We start from the raw sequence: 14,185 nt of genomic DNA on the forward strand, positions 1-14,185 counted from the left end.
TGTGTTATTGGCCGTGTTGAGCCGTGTATAAGAAGGGGCGTGTGCAATTCTAGCGCGTATACAATCATGCAAAGACGAGGAAGAATGATGACAACCTTTGTGACCGCCATCGCGTAAATATAGACGACAAAGACACAATAAACAATAATGGCAAGCTCTTCTTCTCAGCCTGCCAAAGGTCTACCGGCCAATCCTCCAAAAGTGTCAAGCGAGGATATCATCAGTCAAAAGGTAGGTGTTCGAGCAAAGGCCGATTCGATACATCATCCAGCATGCTAATCAATCTCTTTTCCCTTCACTACCAATTAGACTGATCTATGCATCAGTAATGCTATCGTAAAGGCTGGTCTTGGCTTCGGATCGGGTGTTTTGTTGAGCGTGATCCTATTCAGAAGTAAGTGAAGCAATCCTCTCAAAATACACTTCTCGAGACTTACCATTTCTTCCCGCTTTTCATCTCCATCAGGAAGAGCATTCCCAGTATGGCTAGGTACAGGTTTCGGATTAGGAAGTGCATGGACAGATTGCGAAAGAAGTTTCAACCCTGTTGCAATTCCAGGTGTTCGAATTTTACCTTCACCAAACAGTCCAAACGCACCTTCACCCGGTCAACCAAGCGTTTTGGAACGTTTATCGGAAAAGACTTCAGGTTTATTCGATAAGAGTAAGGATCTGGCTCAAGATGCATCAGAAAAAGGGAAAGAAATTGCTCAAGACGCTAAACAGAAAGGAAAAGAAGTTCAAAAAGATCTTGAAGAAAAGGTACGCAAGGTTTGATGTGAGAAATAAACATTTATTCATTTTTTATCCCACCCCACCAATCAACTCTTTTGATGCAATCGGATGTGAACATAACGCATACACATCCTTTTGTACACTACATCTTGCACCAAAAGATTATTTGATCTCAATAGAATCATTTTTCACTTGCTTCTTTGTTTCGTGACAAAAATTGCCTGACACTTGTCATTCTTGTCTCTCACTTTGACGAACAGGTAAGCACAACGTCTGATAAATCGTCCAAACGAATGCTCTTTTCGCCTTTAGAATCGAATCAGAAAGGAGTACGGTTGCAAGGTAAAGAGGATGAACCTGTTGCAACTCAACAAGATTGCCTTTCATGTCGTTTGATAGGTTTTGCTACTTGTTTAACTTTGTCTGGCTTCTGTTTTACGGAAGCATTTAAACTGCGATCTGCAGTGAAGCAGTCTTCCATGTCTGGTCGCATGCCACCTTCCGATCCCAAAGCACATACACCAATGCCTTCTATCAAATTACGCTCAAACAATGTCTTCAAAGGTCCGTCACCACCAATACCTCAAAACGTTCGTCTACGCTACTACAGCTTCATTGTCTTGGGCACGGGAACAAGCTTTGCAGGAATCTATCGTCTCATTATGTAGAATATTGGCTAATGGCATAATACATCAAATTGCCTTCCATCGAGATTCCATCGAGAAAAAGATATTGACATATACGAGTGGTATTGGTGTACGCATGATGTCCAAATAAAAAGCATAAAAAATCAGGCTGACTTCGCCCGGACTCGAACCGGGGACCTCCACCGAATTGTTTCAACACTCTCTTTCGAGACATGTTAAGATGGCTTTCTAACCAACTGAAATACGAAGCCTGTGAGTTACGAAGAACTCGCTTATGATAGGTGCGATTTTTGATACAATATAACGCTAAATTCTTTTAACGCGTTCTTCAATCGAATAAACCGTTTAAAATGGCTCGCTCATGCAGGCGGGAATATTACCATCATTACTCAACGTTCTTAACAGCGGGAAGGGTTGTACAACCTTCCTTCTGGGGCTATGTATTCTTCATTAAGCTCAGACATTCTCTTCGGACAATGACAGAAACTTCAAAATTCTCCACGATGGGACATATATGAAATTGAAGAAACTCTAATAAAGCGATATCAAGAAAAAAAAAGGATCATTAAGGAGCAGTGGGAGTACACTTTCTAACGTATGCTCTCTTTTTTTGTCATTTGTTCATTCATTTAGACTTTTGCCAATTCGACGGATTGAGTTGCACCCAAAACACGTTTGATGTCACCGTAAATGGCGAATTGACCGGCTGTCAAAGTACCAATCATAACGAAACGAGCAGTCATACCACCGAACAAACCACGGATACCGATTTGGTTGGCAATCTTGATCAAACGGCTTGTGGTTGTCTCACCTGGCAAAGCCTTGGTCTTGTTAATCTTGGACAACAAAGTATCAGCAGGTTGAGAAACAAATGCGGCTGCGAAACCGGCCAAAACACCACCACCCAAGTTCAAAGCAGTCATTGTGGATGGGGCCAATTCTTCCTTCTTCTTACCGGTTGTCTTGACCAAAGCTTCAAGTGCAACTTCGAAGAAGTAGAACTTGGACATTGTGTATGGGATTTGCTTGAACAAGATTGGTCCGAAACCAGAATAGAAACCTCTCAAACCTTCTTCCTTTGCAATACGTGCGAAACCACCAGCAAGACCGTTAGCAAAGCTTGGTTCAGAGACAAGACGGATACGGGTAGCTTCAAGAGGGCACAAAGCGATATCGGCAAAGAATTCAGCAACACCAGCGGCGGCAAGGTAAACGGCACCACGGTTCTTGGTAGCAGTTTCAACACCGAGGTAATCAATGAGAGCAGCCTTGTTTGCTTCGTAGAAACCGAATTTGAAAGCACCTTGCAAGAAGTAACCGGCAGCAGTTGGTCCGAAACCAGTCAAGAGAGCACCAGATCCTTCTTTTGCAACAACTTGACGGAAAGCGGTGATCATACCTTTGTTGTACACTTCAGGTTCCAATTGGATACGGGTTTTAACCACATCGACGGGTGTCAAAGCACCGTGTGTGATGGCACACTAGAGGAAAGAAAGAGAATCATCAGCAAGAGCTTAAATCATTCACACTTCTCAACGACTACTCACGCAAACAGCACCGGCAAATGCGAAACGACCGTACAAGTTGAAACCTTGAGGAGATTCGTTGGCAGCTTTCAATGGGAAAGCACGTGCCAATTTTGACTCATTGGACGATAGTCCGTTGAGTTGTTGGAACATAGGGGAGGAGTAAGCCATCTTTGCGATTATGGTGAACGTCAAAGGGAGGATGAGATGATGGCGAATGGCACGATAAAAAGAAGGATCGGAATACAAAAACCAACGCCCGCACGCACGTACGCTCCCCTACCTTCTCAGCCTTTTAAAGATTTTTGTTGTCCTTCGAAACTACAAAATGGGCTATTGTGTCTTAAAGCCGTTCAAGTGCCCATAAAATTTGGGCTAAATCATTCATCGGCTAAATAGAGAAAGGCTCTCAACCCGGAACGCTCCTTGTACGCCCTAAGCAAGAGCATCTAACAATTCAATACAATTTCAGTTTGAACACGTGTACATGTTGTTGAAGGAAGACCGTGTATGACTAAGCAACATTCAACACGCCAAAGCACAGGCCCTTCTGTCTGGGGATCTGCTATTCGGAGTAGCTACGATCACCTCTCTCTCTTTATACCTTTATCCTCAATCATGTATCAAAGATGAGCGAATCAAACGATATCTCCATGCAGGATGTGAGCGAGATCTCAGCCAAGAAAGAAGATTCAAATGACTTGGAACGTGCGCCATCTGGAGAAACAACGTCAGCAGAAGCGGCATCTTCATCATCAAAAGCGTTACCGGTCGGAATTGTACCACCCAATAAATCTTCCACGGCAGCGACGCAGGACATCATAAGTAGGTAAACATGAGAGAGAGCCACATTAAAAACGCACAGACTAACATGTTTTCTATTATGTACAGACAAATATGCACCTGGATCAGCGCCGCATTGGCTAGGACATTCGAAAGAAGGTGGCAGTGGAGAAAAGACAAAATCGTGAGTATCTTGAAATAAAGAAATAGCATCCATCACGAAATGAATGCGTCAGCTGCATCAATATTGTATCCTCATCAATCCAACCTCAACCTTATTGTACCTGAAAAAGAGGAGAATCGTGCTGACAATACTTCTCCTTTCAATGTTACCTTTCGCAGTGCAACTGGTACACCACGCAATTTGCCGGTGAAACGGTATGATGGTGAGCCATTGTCACGATCGGATCTACAACACAATGTTTTGTGTCAACTCTTTGATAGCGCAGAAAGATGCTTTACGAACCCCAGACCTGGACCAAGAGGACCAAAAGGTAGCACAACATGGCGTTGTCCTGTGCCAGTGTACCCGTATGGAATGGCCGTTACATGTGCAAGACCTTCTAATGAGACAAAAGAAGAAAATGAGCTCTGGGTAGATCGTTACGTAAATTCCTCTAAAGCGAAGTATAAATCGAGGACAGACGATGACGCTCCAAATTATTCCGTAGACACAAGTAATATCGGCACTGATCTGCAGATGAAGCATAGTTCTTCTCTGCCGCTTTCACTTCATCGAAAGGAAGGCTATCCTCCTCCTGGTAACGAAAAGCTGACATTCAAGGAGTTGTATATGGAAGCATTGTTGCACAGCGGTAAATGCACAAAAGCCATGCGAGACAAGATGTTATTGGATGAAGAATTTGCAGAAGATTTCGCCAAAGTATGTTTGCTTGTCAACGTGGGCAGAATCAATACAACTCTGGCATTCTACCCCGAGATGAAGACCATCCTCCGATCATATCACCCTCTACCATGCTTACAACGGAACGAAAACAGCAGACGTCATCTGCAAGATGCTCCACGTATGAAGTCATTGTTGAAAGCAGTGTTGTTAGACGGAGAAAAGCCGGGATTACCAGGAAGCGGAACAGCGACAGGTGCATTGGCAGCAAAGAATGCGAAAAATGCTGGAGCAGAAAAGGATATGGAAGAAGCACCCGGAGATATCAGTAATCTAGTTCGACGTCTATCGACGCACAAAGGCAAGCCTCCAACAAGTGTGGTCACAGTGATGTTTATCTTAACCACGCATAGCTCCGAGATTGCATCGATGCACTTTGAACATCCGCATGACTTTTACACAATATTCTTCCCACATCCTGATGTGGCCGTTCCGGCAAAACAAAGAGGTAGGGTCTTCTTATGGTTGATGTGGCATTATCTCGAAGGAGGGGTCTTACTGCCGCCCGGTTCGCATGAGAATCCATTCGATGACGACTTTTCACGCGAAAGTGCCAAAAAAGCAAGAGAGGTGTGGGATGCCATGTCAGAATCCGAACAAGAAGCAATAAAAGCGAGAGGGTATTGGAAAGGTGTCAAAAATCCAGAGTATGCCGAGTATAAGAAAAAGAAATCCAACAGTAAACCAAGCTCGAATAAAGAGGATACGATTCATGAAAATGTTCCGCCAGAATACCTTCATCGAATTCTAGCACCAAAAATGGAAAAGATAAGCAATCATGAATCAGCTTTGGAAAATGTGGATACGCCAGAAGAGAAAGAATGGGGCTTGCGTATGAAAGAAGAACGTAGTGCATTCTTGGTTCGATTCCAACAGGAAGAACAAGCAAAGATTCAAGAGAACGAAGCATCACGGGAAGAAGGCAATAATGCAGGACCAGGAAGCGGAAAGGAGAAAGGAACGAAAAAACGTGCGATGGCAGGAGGTGGTAGTTCGTATCCTTTGGCGAATATATTGGCAGCTGCCAATGCCGAAAAGGCGGCTGCAGCGGCCGCGGCCGCGGCCGCTGCAGCAAGTGCTGCTAATGGAGAAGATATGGATGATGATGTCGATCTATATGGTCGTAGCGGCGGGAAGCGCCTTCGATCAGATAGCGCAATGGATCATTATCGAGGCAGATCTGTTGGTGATAAAGCGGATACGTTGTGGGACGTTGATCTTTCATTACCGTTGGAATTGCAAAGGCCAAAGGGAAGTGCACAAAGAAGACGACAAATGGATAGTGGAATTGTTCATTCTCTTCCTCGATTGGCATGGCGAAGAATCTTAGATCGTGCACAAAGAGGAGTAGGGGATGCTTCTTACGATAGTGATGATGAACAATGTGCTCAAGATGAGGCTCGAGATGAAAGACCAAGAGGTGAATTGGCTAGAATTTTGACGTGCATTAGAGATGTTCGAACGTCGCGAGGAGAAATTAGTAAACAACCAGAACGTCGTACTGTTGTTCCTCGTCGGGAACAAGGTGTAAATGCGGGAAGGCAAGAGAAGGCCGAATCAATCGCAGCCGTCGAAGCCGAATTAGAAGATTTGTTGTAAACACACATGTATATTATTCAGACAAGACTATAAGCCATATCATGTATATGTGAAGTGCCTGTCGTGACTCGTAGTTACAATAAGGCAAGACTATGATAAGATTAGGCTGCACAGCGCCGGTGGTGACTCGCTAAATGCGTTTGCCCCGCGTATGGCTCGGCTTTCTAATATGCACTAAACCAAGATTAAGTAATGCGTGCGTACTTGGAAAAAAAAATAAAAAGAGTCAGCCTTGCATGGAAGAAAGGCGGATTGGGTCCAATCTTCTTTACTCACCCCTTTCATCAAAAAGATATAAAGAGAGGTGAAATCGCTGTAAGCTATTCTCACTTCCTCAAACATCAAAATGACTGACGCTATCAAAGCAACTTTCATCGCAAAAGCAGAAAAGAATGAGCCAGTCTTTGTGACTTTTGTCACTGCTGGTTATCCAACAAAACATGATACAGTCGACATTCTGTTAGGATTGGAAGCTGGTGGTGCGGATATTATCGAATTGGGTGTTCCCTTCAGTGACCCTCAAGCCGATGGTCCAGCAATTCAAGAATCAAATCAAGTGGCTCTCATGCAAGGAGTTGATTATACAACATGCTTGCGATACGTTTCAGAAGCTCGTAATCGTGGTCTAAAAGCACCAGTCTTATTGATGGGTTACTATAACCCTCTTTTGGCATACGGTGAAGAGAAAGCAGTAAGCTCTGCAAAATCAGCAGGAGCAAATGGATTCATCGTCGTTGATCTGCCACCAGAAGAAGCAGTCGATTTCCGTCAACAATGCACGAGTCAAGGTATGTCTTACATTCCTTTGATCGCTCCTTCCACTTCTGCAAAACGTATTCAGCATCTGGCAAACTTGGCCGATTCATTCATCTACGTTGTCTCGAAGATGGGAACTACCGGTGCTTCTACCACCGTTTCATCATCTTTGCCCGATTTGTTATCTCGCATTCGTTCAGTAACTTCTGTACCGCTTGCAGTCGGTTTCGGTGTTTCAACTCGCGAGCATTTCATCGAAGTAGGAGAACATGCAGATGGTGTGGTGATCGGAAGTAAGTTGGTACAAGTGATTAAACAAGCAGGTGACTCTACGCAAGCAAGAGTCCAAGCTGCTCAAGAGTATTGCGATCAAATCACAAACAAGAGTAAAGGTTATCTACCCCGTGCCAAAGCTTTGGCTAAGGCAAAGGCTAACGGAACCAATGGCATCAATGGTCATAATGGAGAGATCAACATCAAAGATGCTGTTTCAATTCCCGACAGCGTTGCTGTACCGAAAGTGGACGGCGTGGTTACGGATGAGAACAGGACACCGATTCCTGGATTGGACATGACTGTCGATGCAGAAGGTGTCCTTCGCCCGCCAAGATTCGGTAAATTTGGTGGTCAATATGTTCCTGAGGCATTGTACGATTGCCATGTGGAATTGGAAAAGGCATACTTGGACGCTATTCGAGACCCATCTTTCTGGAAAGAATTCCAAAGTCATTACGAATACATCGGCCGTCCATCTGAATTATACTTAGCAGAAAGGTTAACCGAGAAAGCAGGCGGTGCACGTATCTGGTTGAAACGTGAAGATTTGAATCACACCGGAAGTCACAAGATCAATAATGCAATCGGACAAATCCTGTTGGCCAAACGGTTGGGTAAAACAAGAATTATCGCTGAAACAGGAGCAGGACAACACGGTGTAGCAACTGCTACCGCATGTGCTAAATTTGGTCTAGAGTGTGTTGTGTATATGGGATCAGAAGATGTACGAAGACAAAGCTTGAATGCTTTCCGAATGAAGATGTTGGGAGCAAAGGTTGTCGCAGTAGAAAGTGGAAGCAAAACTTTGAAAGATGCAATCAATGAAGCAAACAGAGATTGGGTAACAAACCTGCACAATACCCATTACCTCGTCGGAAGTGCAATCGGACCACATCCTTTCCCAAGTATCGTAAGAGATTTCCAATCAATCATCGGAAGAGAAGCAAAACAACAATTGCAGGAAAAGAAGGGTAAATTGCCCGAAGCTGTGATTGCATGTGTTGGAGGTGGTAGTAATGCAATCGGAACCTTCCACGAATTCGTCAAGGATGAATCTGTTCGATTAATCGGTGTTGAAGCAGGAGGTGATGGTATCGAAACAGATAGACATAGTGCAACATTGGCAAAAGGGACACCAGGAGTGTTGCACGGTGTTCGAACATACTTGCTTCAAGCGAAAGATGGTCAAATTACAGAAACCCATTCGATTTCAGCCGGTTTAGATTATCCAGGTGTTGGACCTGAGCATGCATTCTTGAAGGATGCCGGTAGAGCAGAATACGTTGCTGCAACGGATGAGCAAGCGTTACGTGCATTCAGGATGTTAACAGAAACAGAAGGTATAATTCCTGCTTTGGAAACTTCTCATGCAATCTGGGAAGCAATTCAAAGAGCCGGTACGATGTCGAAAGATGAAGACATTATCGTTTGCTGTTCTGGACGTGGAGACAAGGATGTCGAGCAGATTTCTCATGCCATTCAAACCGGTGGCTGGGGTGAAAAGTTGGACTGGAACATTGCTTAGAGGCATTTCCATGCTATTTTATATGTAGAGTCATCTTGCTTTCCTAATAGGTGAATCTTTCCTCCGAACACCCTAGATGATCCTGAGCGAGAATTTTAATTTCAGATAGGATATGTAGTACCAGCTATACATAAGGGTCGAGGGATTCTATAGGAACGAAGAAAGCCACGAAAAAGAGAGAAGAAGCAGATCAGAGAAAAGAAGAATGTCAAAAGGGAATAAATTTATAAATACACGGATATCAATGGTTTTGTGTTTGAAGCAAAATTATCGGGTTTTCCGATTACGTCCTTTTGTTTAGCGATCAGCAGGATGCATACGACGGACATGGTGATTGGTTACCCAATTTTCACTTTGACGGGCATGTGAAGGGTAGGCAGGGTTAGAATGATGTTCTGGATGATGATCGTATACTTGAATTGGTTCAGCAATGAATTCTTCTCTGGAGTATGTTGTTGGAGGTGCAAGTTGTAATTGAGTGACGGGGCCGCTAGTGTCCTCTACAGGCCTTTCTTGATCATCCTTCTCTGGATCTCCTGGCACCTTTTGTTCGATATTTTTCGGATTAAGAGCGACGGCACCACGTGGAATGAATGTTGCGGTGAAGATGATCAATGATAAAACAGTAAAATGCACACCGCCAATCATTTTGAGTGCAAATTGTGCTTTGGCCACTAATGCATCTCCTTGTAGATCCCGTAATTGTTTATCGATCCAACGACCTAATTGTGTACTAAGTACACTGTACAGAACAATGTACGTCACATATAAGAATGCCATCACTGCTCCTAATGCTGAAACTTCATCATCTTCTTGTTCAAGTTTGGATAATGTTGATTGAATGTAAGCTGCTAAAGAAACATCACCACCAGCCCAACCATACGAGATCGGAATCATGCATGGTGCCAACTTCCATGCTCGAGAATTTGCTGAACCTTGTGTAGTGAAGAACGGAATGATCCAGATAAGGTTTAACGTCATTGCATCCATTCGTAACCACGGAATGGGCGTAGGAACTGCTTGTGTAAACAGCATAACACTTGCAGCGCCCAACAATTCTCCCAAATTCGAACCTCCAACGATCACTTGTGCTAAACCTGAATTGCCCAAAACACTCTTTGCGTATATTTGCACGACTCCATTTTCAAGGTATCTGTGACCGTAAAGCGCAAAAGTATAACTTGGAATCAGCCAAATAAACTTTCTATGTGTAAAGCATAACCAAGCACCATAGTAGAACGCTTTGACGAATCCATGAAATGCCTTTTGCCAATTTTGTAATAACGTTGATCGTTCGGGGTCTACCTTTATAAGTTCAACAGAACTTGTCGGTGAAGCCCTTTTGCCGTCGTATTCCACCTTTTCGTTCAAGACCACATCTTTGTTGGGTTTATACACGTCCAAGAACCACCAAATAGCACCCGCAAGGAAGAACAATGGTGGCGATAAGAAAGAGGAATAATTGTACCCGAACTTGTCGATCAAGCGTTCAGATGTCAAAGCGCCAATCGTACCTGCCACTTCGTACAAGACGTGAACCAAACCGTCCATCTTTTTCAACCTTGCAGGATCACCGCCAACGATATCTCTTGGGATCACACGTCGGATCAATTCAACCATTCCATAGGATAAACCGGAAAATGTGAAAATTGGAAACATCAAATTCGGATTCCAAGATCCGTATTGCACTTCATCATTTGCAGTCTTGAACTTTATTTTTCCACCCGTTGTTGCATCTACGATCATTATCATTGCTGAAACAACGCCAAATGCAATAATTGCTCCCATCAAAACGATTCGAATCGGCATTCGTTTAACGAGAGGTGCGATTGCGATCGATCCGATACCTTGGGCTGCATAATTCAATCCGGTAAGCAAGCCTAACTTTTCATACCTTGCTTCGCCAAATCGTTCGTTTGCCAATGCCAAAAAGGCACCATTGAAATATTCAATTCCAAATTTGTAGCACATGATACCCGCTACGTATATCATGATATTTCGCCTTTGGTCCGGCATAAAGGCGCTCCATAGCTGTGGAGTCGAAAATTTCATCCTGTCGATGAGATAGATTGATTGATGGGGCTATACGTGGTTGTGCCCTATGTAGAATAGTACGATCTAGTTTGTGAGTGGAGGTAGGAGATTGTTGCAACAAATGTTGAGAATGAAACTGTGAGCGATATCGAATCTGGTTCGAAAAGGGTTTAGGTTTGGGGTCTTCTTCTTCGGACTATGGAAAGAAGGCCTTATATGTCGAATTTGAGTATCAAGAATGAACTTTACCGATGGCAAAACCAAAAGATTTAACTTCGCCATTTGGAACGCCAACATCCTTCCTCGCTGTAAATGGCCAGATCAGCTGTATAAGAAAAAGTTGGCAGACGGCACCTATACGCCTCATTCCTGGCGCATATATATTATCTTAAGCAGGAAAGATGGGTGATGAGGGCGTAAATGTCTCGACTATTGCGGAGTCGATATCTCATCTCCGCTTCGTAAGAGTTCCTTACTCTAGATGCTGCCAGTCTACGACTCGGTCCATTTCTTCGGCTGCTTTTGCATGCCACCCTGCTCCTTGCCAAGCACGACCTTGATAGATGTTACAAGCGCATAGAGAGAAACGTTGGGATTGGAAAGGCGTTTTGCCAACCTTAGTGAAGCCAAAGGCACGTACCTACGCCTCTTGCTGCTGAATGCTTACCTCGACGCCATCACAAAGCCCAACATCACCTTCATAGATAGCTAGAATAAACATGATCCCAAAGAATTCCGAGTAGTTACAATCTTCGTACAAATTTCAAAGAATTCTTTACGACTTCATTCGTTGAGGTGTGAATCGTCGAATGGCATACTCGCGTATCCTGAACGAATTCCCACTTTGAAGGTTTTCGACAAAGGCTTCTGGCGTAGATGAAGCACTGCTTGGCGTACGTGACAGCGGAGGGATGATCACATAGCACAAAATGAGCGTCTTTAGAACTTGTGTATTCACTCGATTGATGGAAGAGAACCAAACCCAATCACGTTTGCCTCCTGTTGGATGTGAACCGAATGGACAGCTTTTCTCATCAGCGGGATCTTCGTAGACTGGCAGGACAACAACAGCAAATTCGGCATGACTGAATGCAGGTCCTTTCTTGTACAGTAGCCAGTCAACACAAAACTTTGTACCCGTCCGTACCACCCAGCCTAGAGATCGAAAGTGATGATAAGCCACATATTGGATCAAGAAAGGATTATCCGCTCGAGCCCAAAGTTCGGATTGGGGCATGATCTTCTCCATAGTCGAAGTATGAAGCGGTGAATGTATGCGGTGTCCTGCTGGAAGACACGAGCTCAAGAATATTGCGTAGAGGTGTTGTAGAGGGATAACGGCTCCATTCTCATCGACCACGTCCAAGATACCAAGCATTCCGGCTAAGAAAAAGACTTCGTGGAATGAAAGCTGTAGAGCTTCCATATCTTCAACGTCCTCAAAGTCATCATCATCTCCTATCGCTTCGTCATTCTTCTCTTTTTGATCAGCCGCCTGAGCTGATTCTTCTGCTTCTTTTGGCTTAAGGTAGATCAATCCAGGAATGTGCTTGCCGTATTGGCTTTCGTCGTGACCTTGTGAGGTTGAGGCGTCTAAATCTCTTTGTACGTCTTGTTGAATTGCTTTTTCATCATCTTCGTTCAATTCGCCCCCTAAAGCGATGATGCCATCTGGTAATTGTTGACCTGCACGAACTGCCAACCGTGCACGCTCAATCTTTGCAGCCCTTCTTTCTTTTCTCCGTAATGCTGTCAATTCTTCGGCAGTATAAATGCGAATCCCTTTAGCACGTTGTCTGGCCACTTTGAGATGTTGCATCTCCCGTGTCTTCCAGCTCGGCTCACTACGACTTAAAGTACCTTTGCCAAAGAAGCCACATTCCCATAGTAAACGCATCGCGGGAGAATGGGATGCATCTTGACCGTTATGACTTCCCGTTTCGACATAGATTGATTGTGTAAGTGGGTCATATTGTGCTTGAACAACGTCAGGTCGATCTTGCTTATTAGATTGACTTTTCCCTTCTTCCGCCCATCCGATTAATGATAACAGGAATTGTGACCATGATGTGGGCTTTCGCTTATAAATGTTCTGTTTAGGTGGAGAAGTTACTTTAATCGGTAAGGGTTGGCTATATTGGGCAGCTTTATTTGCCGTTCTTGCTTTTCCTGTTTGCACTTTTGATCCAGAAGGCAAAACTGTTAGCTGTTGCCCTTTCCTATGACGTCCTTTTGCCATCTTTACTACGACTGAAGAAGAGAGAAAGGATGAATGCTGCTAATGCTTCTTGGTCAAATTTTAGTCTTGCCTACGTCTCTCTATCTCCGCTAAAGCTAAAGACTTTTTCCAAAATCCAAAAGAAGCACGTGTAAACTTTCTTCAGACCTTGCGCTAATTTTAACCCGATGTCATCATGCACGCGATTCTTCCTGATTTCATTTCTTTCCTCCTCATCACATTCAAATTACACTCAAGAAATCATGATTCGATCAGCCCTGCAGCCTCTAAGTCGATCATCTGCGGCATGCAGTAGCTTGATCGCTAGAATTGCACCTCTTCGTACATCGTTGGCCAGTGGTAGTAGTATTCCAACCGCAAATGCATTACCCGTTCTTGGAATAGCGGGTGATGGTTCACTTCATCAAGTACGTAATTCGGCTAAACGTGGTGGTGGTACGACAAAGAATAATAGGAATAGTCCTGGTAAACGTTTGGGTGTGAAAAGATATGGCGGTCAATTTGTTAAAGCTGGAGAAATTATTCTACGACAACGCGGAACATCTTGGCATCCTGGACAAAATGTAAAGATGGGCAAAGATCATACATTGTATGCCGTTGAGCCGGGATACGTTCAATTTTATAAACCTAATCCGATTCAAACACAAGAACAAAATCTTACAATCGCCGGTATGGAATTTTCCACAGAATCTTCCAACGATGCGAATCCATCATTGACCAGCCAAAACAATAATAGCGTCATCTTAACCGCATTGCAAAAGAAATCACTTCCGCTTTCACCTTTTGCTCTTCAGTCTATTCAGCCAATCGCTGAAACGGTCAAATGCCACCCCTCAAGCACGAAACGTAAACAAGGAAGGCGGTATGTTGGTGTTGTACTGGAACGTGAAGATCATCTACCTCTGCCGTTCGGAGAACCACAAAAGCGCAGGTTAGGCCTGATCAACTTAAACGCAGAGAAAAAGACAAATTCTTCTTATGAACTGCCACTACTGAAGTAGAGATAATTTTACTGTTGATAATGTCATTTCCAAAAATCATTGATTCGAACTGTCCCGGCTTAGCTTTGAGTGCTCTTGCTGTGCGAACCGTTCTTAATCCGATTTTCGCCTAATAGCCAGCATCTCTTTATGTTTAGCTGTCATCGGATCACACATCATA

At 43.9% G+C, this 14,185-nt stretch overlaps 8 protein-coding genes and 1 non-coding gene across 9 annotated transcripts; 5 read left to right on the forward strand and 4 right to left on the reverse strand.

The window, feature by feature from the left end:
- Positions 1–147: 147 nt before the first annotated feature.
- Positions 148–777, forward strand: FA14DRAFT_163711 (DUF543-domain-containing protein; the record flags this gene model as incomplete). The annotated part of the gene is made up of 3 exons (XM_025499836.1): positions 148–231; positions 310–394; positions 467–777. The coding sequence occupies 3 exons, from the start codon at positions 148–150 to the stop codon at positions 775–777; spliced, it is 480 nt and encodes a 159-aa protein (XP_025358521.1).
- FA14DRAFT_159885 (uncharacterized protein) lies at positions 718–1,466 on the forward strand. The gene has a single exon (XM_025498435.1). The coding sequence runs from the start codon at positions 1,029–1,031 to the stop codon at positions 1,401–1,403; it is 375 nt and encodes a 124-aa protein (XP_025358522.1). The 5' UTR covers positions 718–1,028; the 3' UTR covers positions 1,404–1,466.
- A 65-nt stretch (positions 1,467–1,531) lies between these two features.
- Positions 1,532–1,633, reverse strand: FA14DRAFT_t6. Its single transcript has one exon. It is a non-coding gene; the product is annotated as a tRNA-Val (tRNA).
- Positions 1,634–1,905: 272 nt separating this feature from the next.
- Positions 1,906–3,127, reverse strand: FA14DRAFT_159886 (mitochondrial phosphate carrier protein). The gene is made up of 2 exons (XM_025498436.1): positions 2,930–3,127; positions 1,906–2,863 (listed from the first exon to the last, which is right to left on the reverse strand). Exons 1-2 carry the CDS (start codon positions 3,077–3,079, stop codon positions 2,012–2,014), a joined length of 1,002 nt encoding a protein of 333 aa, XP_025358523.1. The 5' UTR covers positions 3,080–3,127; the 3' UTR covers positions 1,906–2,011.
- Positions 3,128–3,493: 366 nt separating this feature from the next.
- Positions 3,494–6,232, forward strand: FA14DRAFT_159887 (uncharacterized protein). The gene is made up of 3 exons (XM_025498437.1): positions 3,494–3,733; positions 3,800–3,875; positions 4,034–6,232. Exons 1-3 carry the CDS (start codon positions 3,538–3,540, stop codon positions 6,192–6,194), a joined length of 2,433 nt encoding a protein of 810 aa, XP_025358524.1. The 5' UTR covers positions 3,494–3,537; the 3' UTR covers positions 6,195–6,232.
- Positions 6,233–6,424: 192 nt separating this feature from the next.
- FA14DRAFT_24161 (putative tryptophan synthase) lies at positions 6,425–8,900 on the forward strand. Its single transcript, XM_025502058.1, has one exon. The coding sequence runs from the start codon at positions 6,541–6,543 to the stop codon at positions 8,749–8,751; it is 2,211 nt and encodes a 736-aa protein (XP_025358525.1). The 5' UTR covers positions 6,425–6,540; the 3' UTR covers positions 8,752–8,900.
- Positions 8,901–9,048: 148 nt separating this feature from the next.
- On the reverse strand, positions 9,049–10,803 carry FA14DRAFT_119640 (MFS general substrate transporter; the record flags this gene model as incomplete). Its single annotated transcript, XM_025496357.1, has 2 exons — positions 9,049–10,110; positions 10,150–10,803. The coding sequence occupies 2 exons, from the start codon at positions 10,801–10,803 to the stop codon at positions 9,049–9,051; spliced, it is 1,716 nt and encodes a 571-aa protein (XP_025358526.1).
- Positions 10,804–11,560: 757 nt separating this feature from the next.
- Positions 11,561–12,682, reverse strand: FA14DRAFT_119851 (uncharacterized protein; the record flags this gene model as incomplete). The annotated part of the gene is made up of 1 exon (XM_025496375.1): positions 11,561–12,682. The coding sequence occupies one exon, from the start codon at positions 12,680–12,682 to the stop codon at positions 11,561–11,563; it is 1,122 nt and encodes a 373-aa protein (XP_025358527.1).
- A 557-nt stretch (positions 12,683–13,239) lies between these two features.
- On the forward strand, positions 13,240–14,179 carry FA14DRAFT_159888 (uncharacterized protein). The gene has a single exon (XM_025498438.1). It carries the CDS (start codon positions 13,267–13,269, stop codon positions 14,023–14,025), a length of 759 nt encoding a protein of 252 aa, XP_025358528.1. The 5' UTR covers positions 13,240–13,266; the 3' UTR covers positions 14,026–14,179.
- Positions 14,180–14,185: the final 6 nt, after the last annotated feature.

Source organism: Meira miltonrushii, assembly GCF_003144205.1.
Source record: "Meira miltonrushii strain MCA 3882 unplaced genomic scaffold FA14scaffold_1, whole genome shotgun sequence".
Taxonomy (NCBI): Eukaryota; Fungi; Basidiomycota; class Exobasidiomycetes; order Exobasidiales; family Brachybasidiaceae; genus Meira; species Meira miltonrushii.

Bases quoted from the DNA above. Each gene is read 5' to 3' on its own strand.
- FA14DRAFT_159885 (XM_025498435.1), top strand. From the start codon at position 1,029: ATGCTCTTTTCGCCTTTAGAATCGAATCAGAAAGGAGTACGGTTGCAA.
- FA14DRAFT_159886 (XM_025498436.1), bottom strand. From the start codon at position 3,079: ATGGCTTACTCCTCCCCTATGTTCCAACAACTCAACGGACTATCGTCC. The intron at 2,864-2,929 runs GTGAGTAGTCGT...TCTTTCCTCTAG, and splicing joins CATTTGCCGGTGCTGTTTGC to TGTGCCATCACACACGGTGC.
- FA14DRAFT_159887 (XM_025498437.1), top strand. From the start codon at position 3,538: ATGAGCGAATCAAACGATATCTCCATGCAGGATGTGAGCGAGATCTCA. The intron at 3,734-3,799 runs GTAGGTAAACAT...TATTATGTACAG, and splicing joins AGCGACGCAGGACATCATAA to ACAAATATGCACCTGGATCA. The intron at 3,876-4,033 runs GTGAGTATCTTG...TACCTTTCGCAG, and splicing joins AGTGGAGAAAAGACAAAATC to TGCAACTGGTACACCACGCA.
- FA14DRAFT_24161 (XM_025502058.1), top strand. From the start codon at position 6,541: ATGACTGACGCTATCAAAGCAACTTTCATCGCAAAAGCAGAAAAGAAT.
- FA14DRAFT_159888 (XM_025498438.1), top strand. From the start codon at position 13,267: ATGATTCGATCAGCCCTGCAGCCTCTAAGTCGATCATCTGCGGCATGC.